Below are 12,203 nucleotides of genomic sequence, written 5' to 3' on the forward strand. Positions count from 1 at the left end.
GCTGTGTGTCTGAACTGAAAAATTTAATGTCAACTAGTAGCTCATCTGCATCAGTGCGTGTCATTTCACCATTTCCCTAGTACAAGGAAGTTCAGGTAATCTGTAATGTTTTCACCCCAAACTAAGTTGCTATTGTTTATAGCTAGGTTTGTTTTTCATTTAGGCATTTGAGTTGATGAGGCTTGTATTGTCCCACTTGTTATGATTTCTCTTGTTGACAAAATTACTCAAATCATACATATTAACAGTGAAAGCTATTTCTGAAGCGGAATTTGGAAGTTTGCTATTTCATTCTACAGAGCTGTATTCTACATTGTTCTACAGTCAGTGTATCTCAAAGGGAAATTTCATTATTTTCTTCTGCAAATGGAATAGCTTTCAGAAAACTGTTAATGCCAGTGAGTTCATCAGACAGCACGCTAAATCTTTCCTATCCGGCACTTCACCTAAAGAAAAAAAAAAAATCATTAGTATTTGTGCTTAAAAAGTAGACGAAAGTTCTACTGGGGATTAGACTCCAACTGCAGAACTATAAATGAAGAAACTAGCTTTGAAGAATGTTTTTCTGTAGTTGCTTCAAATAGAAGTGTTTTATGAGTTGATTACAACAGGAATACCAGAACCTGACTCTCCTTTCATCTTGTGCCTGAGTTTTCTCAGCTCTAGAATATTAAAATGACTGCTTGTGAACTCTGAAATACCCATAGGGAGTTTTACGGCATTTCTAGTCTACAGCAGCTAAAAATGTTGTGTAAAGAATAAGGCTTCTTAAGAGGGGGAAAATAAGACCTATCCTGGGATAAAGAAATGATGAAGTGAACTGGCATTTTTGAAGACTTGTCTCTAGCTGGTAATATAAGCAAGACTGGCAGACAGCCGATACAGTGAGTGGATCCAAAGCTTTTGTACTTAGAAAAATACTCCTGTAGACATGTCAGACGTACCCTGTTCCTCTTCTGTCTTCATTACTTCTGAAATTCCTGAGGTGTTCCTTGGCTGTAGTGTGCCAGATTTAGCCGTGTGTAAAATAAATTTTCAGAGGAACTGTCTTGCTAGAACCCTTAGCAGGGGCAGAAGGCAGAAGAAGGCTTTCAGTTGCTTTGTATTGTAAGTAGCCATTTCAGTGAAGTGAAATGAAACAAAGACGTCATAAACATTTCATTGATACACAAAATGAGAATGCAATTTTAAAATGCTTTTTCCTTCAGATGAGCCTGATATTTACAATTTAACAGGCATTGTGGTTTGTATTTGTCTTCTTGCCCCACTAGCATGTTTTCTAGATTTCACAAAAACATAGCATCTCTGGAGGTAAAAGGGACTTGCATGTGCTGAGAAACAAAGTCTGAACAGAATAACCTAGTTTAGGACACTTGGATGAGTTTTAAGCTACTTTATTCTCACCTCATCCAAATACGACAGTTGGCATCTACTTTCCTCAGTAGTTCTCAACACTCAGTTTTGGTGCCTGGTCCGTATTTGACCCAAGCTTTTAAGTGGGACAACTGTAAAATCTTTGTTCAGATGAGCATTCTCTAGCTGTGATTAAGTAAAGGAGCTCTTTTGAATGAACCCTCTTTCCTCAAAATGTGCAAATCAATCTGTACTGACACAGGTGATGTTTCTAATGGGCATTTAAATACTAGTAATTTTCTGGGGTTTAAAAGTGCCTCATTTCTCAAGCTTCACTAAGCCCTTTTTCTTCATTGAACATTAAATCAAAGTGTCCTTGGTTTATATCCATCAAGGACCTTAATACAAATAGGAAACTGTTGCTAAGATAACAGTATAACATTCTCTTTTAAGGTTTTTGTTTGTATATGTGTTCTGAGTTTTTTGGAAAAAACCATAAAATTTCTCAGGCACAGGCAAGCTTTATCTTTATCAAGACTCGTACGTGTTGTCCGTATACTGCATTGTAGTTCAGAGTTGTCTTTTAGTAAGGAAGTTTGATGGCTAATGTAGTCTTTTACACTGTATTTTTTTATATAGTTGAGCAAGTTAAGACTTTGCAGTATGGCTACTCTCTCTCTACAGGAATTTTTAAGTAAAACTTGCATTCCACTTCCACGAGTATGTTTGCTGAAATAGACTGGGTTTTTACTTCTGAGTTACAGTTTGACTTTGTACCTTCAGATTCTGTTCTATCTCCCTTCACTCCTACAACTACCATTCCTAAGAAAACAATAGATTCCTAATGCCAAATTATTACTCTACAAAAGTTAACACAGAAGCTTGCTTTCCACCTTTGTTTGCTTAATTTGGGATTCCTTTTGTCAGAATGTTAGAATGACAATCCTGTTAAGTGGGTATTGTCCAGCACACTGAGCTTGCTGAGTGAGCTTCATTCTGGCATCACTCAGGGTTCCATGTTAAATAAACTCTAGGGTGACAATCACCATTTGTGCCCTACTGACAAGTTAATAGTTCTTTCTGAGCTGTTGTAAACTGGACAAAGAAACTGGATGGAGTTCTAAGTTGCTGGTTATGTCTTGTGCTCCTTATTGTTTCTTACCTCTTCTAGATGACAGATTTTTGAATGGACTTATTCCCTGTTTGTTTTGATTGCTTGCTTTGATTGTTTGGCATAGTGAAACACTGGAAATAGTTAATGATCATTTACTCTGTTATGTTGTATTATGCTTAGAGGTCAAATTGGAACACTACCGTTCCAGATGCTTATAGCTTAAGAAGATATCACAGATGGAGGAGGTATTTTGGCAGCACATAGAGGTGGGGGTGGCAGGATGATTCAGGGCTGGACAAAGTTGTTTATGAACAGTTTTAGATTAAAAAAAAGCATATGTCATGTCATATCTGTAGGTCATACGCACTGTTTTCGTTGGAGGATGTAATGCTTTAGAGGCTTACGTTAAATCTGTGCCGTTGACACTTCTTAGGATTGCATTGAGTGACAAAACTTGAGTTCTTCAGGGGAAGAAAGAATATTTGGCTTAGCATCTGGGTCCAGGGAGCTGAGAAAAGGTGCAGTTCAAATATCAGTATCTCTAATTATGAATGAGATTCCCATTTCTCTCAACAGTGGAGGGCAGCAAGTGTAAATAACTTTTTTGCAAAAGTTCCTTGTAAATCCAGACAGACCAACTTGGGTTTGAATAGACTGAGTCAGCGACAAGTGCAGATAAGGATAAGTCTTTGAAGACTTTAGATTTTACAGATAGAGGGGAATGTGTATTTCTACAAATAAAAAGAGCACTTAGAAGAAGCCAGTAGTAGTGGTAACTGGAAGATTGTTCTGCTTAAGAAATTACATACACAGCTTTTGCTTTATTTTTATTTTTCACGTCAGTCCTATCATCTGTGTGTCAGTGATTGTGTACAGCCAGGCATGAGTTTAACCAGAGGAATTTCAGAACCTCTTGCTCTCAGAAGCAGTGGTATTTAATCAGTTATTATTCTTTTAAACAAAACAGCCCCCTCCAAAACCAGTAACCAACAACAAAAGCAGTCTGGAACTAAGGATTTTTCTTCCTCTGTCTTTCAGATTTTTATTCCCCTGTCTTTCTGCTATATGCCTAGACACCAGAGAACTTTAAGTTCTCTTTCACTTCATCCTCTGTCCTGTCATCCTATTTCAGCAGATACAAGAAACCTTTTCTTCAAAGTGCTTGCTCTGAGCAATAGCATTTCCTCTTGATCATGCAGGTGCCTGAATTGCTCATTCTGCTTTAATGTTGGGTAGTGTTTTTGTATTTGAGCCTAGGTTTCCCAGAAGAAAGGTTTGAACATTACAAATACTCTAGACTCTGTCAGGCTGGTGCTGTCAGCTTTTTCTCTCCTAGTCTTTCTTGCATTCAGTAGAACCACTATTGTTTTCTTTTTGATACAGATCCTTACAGGCTACTACGATCATTTTCTTTCTTTCAAACCTAAAACGTCTTCCCAAAGGTTCATGTTGGCTGGATATACTCTTCTGTTTTTATTTCATTGCCCAGGCAATCACACTTACTTAGAAATGTAGGTGCAGGGCTGGTTTGTGTTTGTGTATGCCTGCCTGCATGCAAAGAACATCTGAGAACAGCACCCTTTATTCTTTATGCATGTGGTATTCTTTCCCTCTGCATTTATGTTACTTTCAAAATTCTTTAGGGCAAGGATGATAACTCCTTATGTATTTGTAGAGCAACGAGTGTTCTGTAAATGCTATTGCAATAATATATATCAGCAGCATTTATCCTCAGACTGAATACCCTGGGAGGAGGCAATTCAATGAGTAATGCATTGCTGTGGGGAAGGTACCAGAACTCTCCAGTTCTGAATTTCTTGCTGAAATGCCACTGGTAGCCTTTCTCAACAGGCCTGTGCAGTCAGTTATATGCAGTTGCTCTGTGACAAAGCAGCACTGACTTTTAGTGCCATGAATGCACGGGAAGAGTGTACAAGCTTTACAGAACTCAAGCTGTCTATGATAAAGATCCAGCACAAGATTCCATGGACAATCAAAATCATAAAAGCTTTAATCTATACTTTTAGTTCCAGGAGAGGAAAAACAAAAGGGCCATACAAGAAATATATAACCATGTAATTTTCCTTTCTTTCTTCACCACTCCTAGGTCATGTGTCCTGCCCCTTCCACCCTCCCCCCAGAAAAGAGTAAAATTGCAACTGCCTCCTAATGTGACAGGGTTGAGAAAATATTGGGGTTTTCCACATTTTTTGTGGTTTGACTTTTTGTGTGTTGTTGGGGTTTGTTTGTTTCTATTTTCCCAAAGTCACAAGATTAGGGTGCATATTTCTATGTTCTCAAGGATGAACTTGCCAAATTTTAGTGCTGTACTCCTGTCTGATTCTATTTCCCATTAATAGTGAAGTATAAAGTCATTCTGTACTGCTTCACTTACTTACTTTTTTTCCAATGAAATATATTTGGATGAGCTTGTCTGTCAAAAAGTGCAATTTATTTATGTTTCTATCTGCATAATACAGCATGCATGTGATTCAGTAGTCAGATGCATAATCTGACAAGTGTTTGCTTAAAATTCTTGTTCATGGCTTGAGGATGAAACTCAGCATCTGTATGTTTGGAAGGAGTATTAATATGTTAGAGTAGGGTCTTTATGGTGATGTGAACTGAATATATGCTTCAAGAATCATGGTCTACTAATTTCTCATGCTGGATTAGTTCATAGATTGCTGAACGGTCTGGACAAAGTACTTAACTTTCCTATGCCTCATTTTAACTCATTGTACAGTAGTGATAAATTAGTTACCTATTTCATGGGGATGTTATAAAGACCAATAAATTATCTAAGCAGCACTTTAAAGCACTGGTATAAGTAGGTGATAAGCATTAATGGTGAAGATACTCGGATGCGCAAATGGCATTTGGACACTTAACAGCCATTTCTGCCCCTAAAAATTTTCCCCTTGGTTATTGGTGGTAGTGATTTGCTATAGTGTGTGACTGGGAGGATGTTACTTCTCTGCCAAATGGGAAGAGTAGTGATGTACCTCAAAGGCATTTAATTTGCAAGAAGCTTTGAAATCCTCAGATGAGAGAGGCACTATCAGTGAGCTTATTTGGAGTTGTGAGAGTTTTTTGAAAATGTGTCATCCTGTGCTTCATCTTGCATGATGAGGATGCTTTCTATTCCAAATATCAGTTTTATTAATCAATTAACATATCCTGTGCTGTATGCTGAAGTTCCTTGGCAGAGAACTGAACATGTTGTGAGGATATGCTCCACACCTGCCTTAGAAGTGACATTGACTCATTCTTCACAACCTTCTTATGTGACAGCTACATGCTGTGTGGTAGAGAAACTGCAAGGTCAAGCACTATGGTACTATTGTTTCAAGACGTTCAGGTGAGATAACCAAGCAAAACATCTTACTGGAATAGGATGGGAAAAGAGTTCGTTAGATGCTTATTTAATATGTGTCTTACACACAACATAGTAGCTACTGAAATGTTGACTAGCTGCCAACAGTGACTAGTCAAATACCATGGCTGGGGAAAAAAAACAAACCAAAGCCAGTTATTCAAAATGCCTTAGAAGATGTCCAGATGATCAGAATTGGAAACACTTGGCGACCATAGAAAGTGGCCTTATTAGCAGCAGTGCAGCTAAGAGAAGAACTTCCCTCTGCATGAATTTTGTTTTTTTTCTGGCCAAAATTAGACTTTAAAAAAGATGAGAGAACTTTCCACATCTCTAGCACAGCAGTCTGCCTGCTAGCTCCACATCATCGGTTAGCTCGGCAGTGTTATTCACAGAATATTAATAATTTCGATGAACAGATGTTTTGGCATGGTACCAATAGGAACATGCTGCTGGTATTCTTAAAAAGTAGGTCCCCTGAAACCTTTGGCTAGAGATAAACCACTGCACCAAACATCTGCGGGTTAGCAAAGACTGTGGCAGCAGTAGCTTCATTTTTATTTCATGAAGTTTGGCTCCACTGCAGTAACTTTATCACACTACAAACAGTGCGATAAAATACACTGAACAGGAGAAAAGCCTTGCAAGACTACTTTTAAAAGGCGTTGTTTAAAGGCGTCACTCAGGCTTGAGCACCTGTATTCACCAAGTTCTGAGAAGGAATTCAGAACAAGGCAGCCTGAAATTCCAATGTACTTTGATAGATTAATATTTTTAAAAATGTGAGGCCTGTTTAATATTTCTCCAGGAGTACTAAGAACATACAGAAGTATATTCTTAGTATAAGTTTCATAGACAGGAGTATATCAGACCATATAATGCTGTATAATACTGCTGTTTAGCAACAGTCTGAAGTCTGGAATAAAAGGTGAAAAGTCTTTCTTCCTCTGACTAATTATGCTGTCTCCTAACTCCAGGGTTGAAACATCGCTATGTGTCCTTTCTGAGGTTTAATCTATGGCAAGTGTAAGCACTTCATTATAATAACATAAAATTTAGTTCAGTATTTTTGTGGAATTGCAGCTGTACTAAAATGGTCAGCAATTACAAGATATCAATTCTGAAAAGGTAAATGATTGCTAAGTTGAAGTAGCTGTAGTGCTTATAATTATATACTATCATTAGAGACATAACTGTAAAACATCATTAGCAACTGACTTCTCATGTCCATCCTGGGTTCTTGCCCAATCTGTCTTTAGGGAAACTGAATGACTATTTGTGTATTTGCTTATTTACAAAAATGTGGAGTTTTGATTCAATCGCAAGTAACTGGAATCAGGTACGTTAACTGGTCTGAATTCAACACTACAGAAGAGCATTTAGAAGCAGATAATTTTGGATATTTAGTAGACACAGCTCACAGAAGAGCATTTATGAAGCGCTCTTGATGTAGAAGGCAGTAGCATAAATAACCTGACCTGTCAATGCATATTGAACAGCATACAGGCTGAGTATCGACAAGCTAAGGAACCTTTTATTAGATTACCAGTGTCCGTTAAGTTGGCTACTGGGAAAAGGGGTTTGTAGAAAACAACAGCTCCTGAATATTGTATTGCTGTCTCTTCAAATGCAATTTCAAATGATTCCCTGTATTACAGCAGTTGCTAATTGGTATTGTAAGTATGTATAGCAATAAGATATAACAAATCATATGAAACAATTCCTTTCTATAATTTATTGGGGAATTTCTCCCAGAGGAAGTAATACTTGCATGAATAGGCTGTGTTAAATTACTGGTTTGTGGAATACATTGAAAAACTAAACCAGTGTTTTCTTCTGTTGCATGAGAAATGACAGGACTGTTGGGACGTTGTCCAAGTACCTGCAAGAGTGAGGAGAGCAAGGCTGGCCCTGAATTACTGGGATGTCAGATTGGTTATCTGCAGAACTGTGATGTTACTCTTATTAGTAACAGCTGTAAAAACCAACTTGGATTCCTGCTGTGTACAGACAGTGGCTATGGTGCTTGCAGTTTCTAAGGGACATGGAATGACTCCTTTTCTAAGGTTCTATGAGTAAACAGACTGGAGCACTAAAAAGAATCTGCAAGATAATTTCAGGTAATTGCCTTTGGGACTTTAAACAAAATAATAAATAACTAGAAGGCTGTGCTAGTTCATTTCCTCAGTGACCAGATGTTAAACATATTCTTGCGAGACTTCGCAAAAATGTGTGTGTAGTCCCTCTCTCCACCATATACATGCTCACTTACTGCAAGTCTGCCTTAAAGTGGACTTCATATCTTATGCACTTTGTATCGATTGCTTACACCTAACACTTCACCCTCAGCGCCCTCTCTTCGGTGTGGCACACTCTCTGTTAGACAAGAGGGGGCTGAGGTAAGGCTGAACAATTTGAGAATCCTTCCTACCATTAAGTACTGTGAATCACTTTGTGTTTTGTGATCTCCTTTGTGTTTCTCCTGCAAGATGTACTTCAGAGGACAGATTTGTCACCTATGGTGTCTTGCACCCTTTTTCATCAAACCTGCTTTGCTTCTTTCTGACCTTTTCTAAGTAGGAGGAGTGAATGTCTACAGCCAAAATCGTACGTGGTTCACTGTTCCTGGTCCGTAGCAACTGTTTCAGGCCAAACCAGCTGCTGTGGTAGTGTCCCCGACTTGTGCGGAGTGGATAGGGAACAACTGAATCTCTGACAAGTGCAGTCTTCAAAAAAGACAACATAAAGCAAAGTTCGGCCCCTGCCCCCAGTAGATAAAGAGATTAAGGAAAGCATTTTGATCTCTCTGATGGTCAGTTTTGCCGTGTGCTGTTACTGATCAGTTAACCTAGGTAGAAGACAAAAAATGGGCTCAGGCTACCTGTGAAGTATAAGCAATGTTTTCCCTACCAACAACCTGATGGATGTTATTTCTATTTCAGTAGAGACAAGTTTCATTTGCTAAAAGATTCTTGGGGTTTTTGTATGTATGTGGGCTGGAAGTTGGAAAACTGTATACAAATATACAGGGGCCTAAAGTATTAATCAGTTTTGTTATTTTTTCTGAACAGCAAAAAGCACCCCCCTTTTATTCTTGCAGATCTATAATACGTGTTCAAAAGTAACAGCTTTAAAAGAATTCAGCTCTTTACAAAGGTCTACTTTGCAATAATAAAGATATTGTTAGTCTGTGCACAAAGAAGAAATTGTATGCCTTACTACAGTTGCAGTTAAAGCAGTTGTTATGCAACTGTTGCAGTGTCTTCATTGGTATTTCTACTGCTTAGGAGAAGCAAAAATCTCTTTTGCTCAACTGCATGTGACTGGTAGAATGGGGGAAGAAGATGCTCCCTGTTGCCAAGTAGTAAGATGAGGATTCTGGTAATGTGTTTCAAGTTAACCTTCCCTTCCCTATGGAATAGGGAAGCAAGGGCTGCCCATAACTGCAGATTGTGCACAGGCAGACATGGTATCAGAGCACAACTTCCAAACATTTTGATACTCATAAAGCCAGTCTGAAAGTACAGCCAAGATGGTTTTGCATGTCAGTCTTGGTAGCCAAACCTCTATGTGCTGCTCCCAGGGAAGTGTGATATGTGTCATTTATTGAGTGTCTAGAGGTCCTATCCAAATGTCTAACAAGATTCAGACAGAAACTGTTGCCTGTGTGGTTAATGGGTAATTTAAGAGTACTCAACAGCAATGTTTGTATTGCTTCTGTGGATAGTCCCTCGAGTGTAATACCTTCCAGTTGTGAAATGAGGTTTGTATTTGGGCGTTTGTCTGCAGTTTACCTGCAAAGCTGTGTGTGCTTGTTTGGCTTCAAGCCAAACTTGGGCTTGGACTAATTTTTATCTCAACTTTCTGTTTCAGCTGTTTGTTTCCTTTTATAGTTTCAACTTTGTTTTGTGCTATTTTTGTGGTGGTTATTACTGTAACAGTAAAGTACCTGGAGAGGTTAGAAAGCTGGTGTTTCACAGGCAACTGTTGTCACATGTGCCAGTGGGATTTCTGCTCAGATTTGAAAAGAAGGGATAATACAGGTGCTATCTCTGAGTTAAATGCTGTACACCTGTGAGGTGCAGTGTGGAAAAACAGCTAAGGGTCAGTTTTGTGAGGGATTTCTAGCTTTAGCATCAGGAGCTCAGCGCCTGATGACTGGAGGAAGGACAGAAAATTTGTAAGTTGTAGAGGTTCAATAGCTATGTGAATATCAGCACATGCTCTCACCATACATGGCTTTGTGCAAGGCAAGTGGGTGTTTCCTGATCAGCTTTTCCATATCGTTTTCCTGCACCTTCATTCTAACTGGGTAACTGCCTTTCCCCTAGGGTAAATATCAAGTGATCAATATGTACAATTGTGCTTTGCTTCTTCAGCTATGAGCTCCAAGGGACACCTGTGACAGCAGAAGAAAATATTCTTGTTTGCTCTCTGACTTCCAACTCATATATTCTGGCTTTATGTAGATGAGAAGTCCTAGACTATTTTGAAGACACATCCTACATGTTAGTACCTCTTTTATAAAGATGATAAAACATTGACTATGTGTTTCTTTTCCCATATGCTGTGTACTATCCAAACTTTTCTGTTGGATCAAAGAACTAGAGAGCAGACTCTGATAGTATGCAGTAGTCTGGGAGTAAGATGAAAATTGCACTCAAATTAGCACTCACGAAACCCTTTTTCTTGGATGTAAAACTGTTGTTGGTTCCAAGCATTCCTAGGAATTGCAACATGAAGCAACCTGAGTCTGTGTCTCCGTATCTTTTCCTATTCCCTCTTTATGCATTCTCAGCCATGGATACAAGCAGAAGTGCGGGCAGACTACACTCCTGCAGCTTCCTTCCATCAGTCTCACTATCAAAAAGGCAAATTAGCACCCATGATTTTAAGAGACAATTGAACTCTGACACAGCTGATCACTTTAAAAGTCTTCAGTGATATATATGTATCAGAGAGTGCTCTGGGGAAGTGTGAGGTGTGACTTGTCAGCAAATCTGTTAGAAAATTCAATTTTCCTGTACCTCTTACTCATGTAGTAATCTTTAATAGTCTGTTGATTCTATAGTGACCTTAATAGTGCTAGATATTGTATGGAGGTAAAAGAAAGGCATGGATCAATAGGCCATAATTCAAGTAATAATCAAGAGTCAGGTTTTAATAACAATATTCCTCCTGGAAAGCATGTGACTCTTCAAGTCATCCAACAAAATTGACATGCAAGAAAAGATGATAGCTCTTTAGCTAATTTGATTATGTGAGAATACTTACATTTCATGAAAGGTCCTGAGAATATTTTCCATAAAGTAAAGGATAGCTTCTGCAGGCAATCCGAAGTCTAAGTGACTAGACAGGCTTCTGAAACTGCATCAGGAAACCTTGACTTGTGTGAGCTTAGATATGATACACAATGTTATTTTCTGATCTTTTCAGATGATGAAAGCTCCATGTGATTTAATCTCTCCCAGGAAATGTCAGTCAAGGATTTAATACCTGAAAGCATCACTTTCAAGAAGCAGAATTATTTAAATTTGCCATCCTTGACAGCAGTTATTCATTGTGAGACCAAGCAGATAAAAGTCATGCTATGGAACAATATAGTGGGTTAAATATGAACTGTTTTAAATCTGACGTGTGATCTTGAATATTTCTGTCTCTCTGCTGTCAAATTTGAGAGGCTTTTTCTTTAACTTTGTTGACTACTAAATACATACAAATTATAACAGTAAGATGCCTAGGCACAATATACACAGATTGGAAAAATGGAGGTGGCATGAATTACATTTAGCTGTAGGCAGAAGTATTAGGTATCTAATATAGAGCCCCTGTATGGAGCTTCAGAGTAATTCAGTTTAAATTTGGACTCTTTGAGAATAGGAATGTAAGCAAGATTAGGAAAGTGATACTTGCCTGAAATTTAGTCACTACTGATACTGGTTTTCTGTTCCCAAGCAAAACATGCATATCATGTGAGGAACAGTAAAAATCCAGGTGATTCACTTCTCTAGCATGATGATGACCTTTCTTCACCTCTTGAGAAAACAAGCTCTTTCCAATTGGCTGCCAAATCTAACTAGGTATGTTCAGCATAAATATGTAGAACACTAGATCTGTTTTGGAAAGTTGCTGCCCATAGGATAACTTTTAGTTCTTGCCTCTGCAGTGCTTGTGCTGTACTTTTTCAGCTATTAGAAGGTATTCTCAGCATCCAGTGTGGCTATTAAGCTCACTTTTTGTATAGGTTTGGAGTGCACATGTGAGTTCTGAACACCACTGACACCCATGTATGACCAGATGTTATTTGTGGAATTCAGTGCGAGTCTTGCTTGAGGTATACTTTGGGAATTCAGGCCAGTT

At 38.4% G+C, this 12,203-nt stretch overlaps 1 protein-coding gene across 1 annotated transcript in view; it reads right to left on the bottom strand.

Annotated features, from left to right (window-relative positions):
- Positions 1–310: 310 nt before the first annotated feature.
- GALNT18 (polypeptide N-acetylgalactosaminyltransferase 18) overlaps positions 311–12,203 on the bottom strand; it is a 261,201-nt gene continuing 249,308 nt past the window's right edge. Inside the window, exon 12 of the mRNA XM_065683059.1 lies at positions 311–446. Within this exon, the coding sequence (XP_065539131.1) occupies positions 420–446 (27 nt within the window). The 3' untranslated portion in view covers positions 311–419. The remainder of the gene's footprint in view (positions 447–12,203) is intronic.

This window comes from Lathamus discolor, chromosome 6 (genome assembly GCF_037157495.1).
Source record: "Lathamus discolor isolate bLatDis1 chromosome 6, bLatDis1.hap1, whole genome shotgun sequence".
In the NCBI taxonomy this organism is placed as follows: domain Eukaryota; kingdom Metazoa; phylum Chordata; class Aves; order Psittaciformes; family Psittacidae; genus Lathamus; species Lathamus discolor.